Source organism: Lactuca virosa, chromosome 1 (genome assembly GCF_052849685.1).
Source record: "Lactuca virosa cultivar CGN04683 chromosome 1, Lactuca_virosa_CGN04683_v6, whole genome shotgun sequence".
Lineage (NCBI taxonomy): Eukaryota > Viridiplantae > Streptophyta > Magnoliopsida > Asterales > Asteraceae > Lactuca > Lactuca virosa.
Genome location: NC_136426.1, coordinates 294,568,092 through 294,571,126, shown reverse-complemented (window position 1 = coordinate 294,571,126; position 3,035 = coordinate 294,568,092). Strand labels below are relative to the sequence as shown.

The 3,035-nt window shown below is 38.5% G+C and overlaps 1 protein-coding gene across 1 annotated transcript; it reads right to left on the bottom strand.

Moving 5' to 3' along the window:
- Positions 1-428: 428 nt before the first annotated feature.
- On the bottom strand, positions 429-1,942 carry LOC145167177 (uncharacterized). Its single transcript, XM_079086281.1, has 2 exons — positions 1,297-1,942; positions 429-1,031 (listed from the first exon to the last, which is right to left on the bottom strand). The coding sequence occupies exons 1-2, from the start codon at positions 1,898-1,900 to the stop codon at positions 598-600; spliced, it is 1,038 nt and encodes a 345-aa protein (XP_078942407.1). The 5' UTR covers positions 1,901-1,942; the 3' UTR covers positions 429-597.
- Between the last annotated feature and the right edge of the window lie 1,093 nt (positions 1,943-3,035).

Below are 3,035 nucleotides of genomic sequence, written 5' to 3'. Positions count from 1 at the left end.
CTTAAAGATGCCATTACCAAAATTGAAAAACCAAATTATATAAACAATTTTAATTCTCTTTAATGTTATAAAATATAGAAAAGTTAAAAGACGATATGTTTTCATTTTTTTTAAGATGTTTATGTATTTATTTATTTTTATATATGTTAAATTGATGCAAGTATTTTTATATTAGATAAAGAAGTAGGTTTGATTGTTTTCACTCAATGGATATATTTATAAAATCTGATGGGACGTTCTAACTGATCAAGATGGGTAAAAAAATAGAGAAGGGAAAATGGGAAATTGATTTAAACCTCATGTCGAACAACGGCAAGGGAAGGAGCTGGAGATTGGCATACTCGACATATTTTCTAATCAATAAATTATTAACACATAATTTTCAAATAAAACTTTTGACCAAAACAACATGATTATGTTAAATAAGATTGATAAAGAAATTATCCATTTCCTTAAAACATGGAACATAGCACATCTATACCTATTAAAACCCACATTAATCAGTGGGTGGAAAGGTAACGAATACATTCCTCCAGGGCTAAAATAAATAAATAACTAAACACTCCTTAAGGTATAAATTTTATAGCAAAAAGAACTTTAATGGGTCCCACGGTTAGTCATCTCTGTGTACTGTTTCATCGACTCTTGTCGTTGCAGCCTCATCTCGTCATTAAACTTTTTTATAAACGCTTCCACTCGCCGGTTCAACTCATCGTGACTCAGTGACCCATCTTTCCTCACTTTCCCACCCGACGCCGGCGACGGAGGACGATTGTTTTGGTTGTCGTAGTTCGTACGGTCTCTTAGCGTCGCAGCTTTCTTCATCACCTTCTTTCCCTTCCCTGCCACCCCCACCGCCGCCTCTGCCGGTGGTTCAAGAGGGTACACATCCGAGTGACGGTGGTTCTCGAAGGTCTCTGATTTCCGGAGGTGGCGCGTGAGCGGCATGCGACGGCCATCGGTTATCGTCTTCCACGTGCTCTCTAACGTCTCCTGTTTCTTCGGTTTCGCTACCTTTAGGGCCCTGTAACCTATATAATACGGTGTCGTAAGACTTTGTCAAAAGTAAAATATAGCCGTTACGATTATGTATATTTAATACTTGAAAAAATAATTTCTAAATATCTTTTATTTTTCAAATATTCAAATATCCAAACATTATCTGGACGATAATTAATGTTACAGCTTGTTCGTAATTATTAGTTGATTAAATAACTAAAGTTTGAAATGGAAATCTGCAATTTATCGAAATTAAATTTAAAAAAAAAATTGAAGTAAAGAAATTGAGAAAATTACCATCGGAACTGGTTTTTGTCTGTTTCGGGTGTGCGAATCGGGAAGTAAAGAGTGGTTTCTCCGACTGAGTAATCACCGGCGGTGGTTGATAGCTGCTTATCTGCGGCGGCGGATTCCAGCTGGACCTTGAAATCACAAATTCATCCTCATTTTCAACTCCAGCCACCTCTAAATCATTCATCGGAGCTGTTTCAAGATCTGAAATTGGAGGTTGAGGATCTTCAAAACCCATAGGCGCACTGTCGTAAACCACCACTGGGGGCTCCAACATACCAAAATTATGTTGAATCGGAACTCCTTGGAGATTCGACGTCGGTGGATTAACCAACGGTGGCTGAGATTGACTTTCGTGCATGATGCGGTGGTGGAAGCTTGATGTGGCGAATATTGTGAAAATAATAACGTTGATTAGAAGGTAGAGATACGGTGGTTTGAGATACGACTGGAGAAGGGACCACATCGCCGGGAGATCGTTGACGGCGAAGTCTAACAGCAGCGGAACGATGTATTCCACCGCCATAGCCACCGATACGACGCCGAAAGCTAACAACAGAACTTGTAAAGAGAGAATCCATGCGTTTGTTGATGATAAGGAAGAACCCATTTTTGTTTCTTCAGCTTTCAATTGGTATTTCTCAGTTCTGTGTATCTATTTTGGGGAAGAGAACAGGATGGTTGCAACGGTATAAAACAAGTGAATATTACAGTATAGGTCCTTCTACTTTGACAAGAAGGTGCTATATTTCTTGTCAAAATAAGAAGTTCCACGCTCCACCCATTAGAAAATATATGGTTTTAAGATAAATTTAATAGAAACAACTAAAAGATTTTTTTTAACAAAATAACTAAATTTTTAATACTTATACAAATAACCATCTGTTAGTTGCATTTTATGCACCATTTATATATTAAATAAAGAAGAAATTTTTATATAGACGTAACGGGTAAACGAGCAACAAGCTGTGCCGCAATCCCCCTTTTTGGATGACAAAATTAATTCTTTTAAAAACAACATCTATTGATCTTGGAGTCATAAAATTACTATACATGACCCGTTGGACTCTATTGAGTAGCTCCACAGCTTCTGGCGCAAGGAAACCGAAAGTATCAAATTCAAATGATATAAACGTGTGTTGATTTTTCATGCACGCTTTCTCATGTTTTGCCACTGTGCTTGATGCAGCTTTTAAAGCAGTTTGCCCCACAGTGAAAACCCCACTCCCCAAGCCCACAAGAGGGGAAACCCCTGTTAGATCCACACATGCATGTTTTCCTCCAGCCCATCCAAATACTAAAACATCAGCTGGTCTAAGTGTTGATCTTCCTTCCAATGGGTCAGTCAGAAAATTCACAGGTGCCTCTTTCTTGACAGAAACCCCAGCGCGCCTAAATATGTCAAAAAGAACATCCCTAACCATATCGTGTCGGTACTTGAAACCCGCGAGCTCTTTACAATGAACTGCATGCTCCCCAAAGGAGTCCAAGCATGCCTTGCAACAAACAGGGCAAGTCTCGTCAGCCGGAAATAAAGAGATCATAAGGCGCCATTTTGTATTTTTATTTCATATCATGAGAATTTAGTCTTAAGCCCATTCATTTTATATGTTTTTCGGGATATTCCATGATATTATTTCACTGTCACATTTTTGTGACATTTCACGGACTCTTAGAAGTAGGATCTCGCTTAGGGAGGTGACTAGAAGACACATACAAGATTTCACGACTTTCGGAGCATCGGG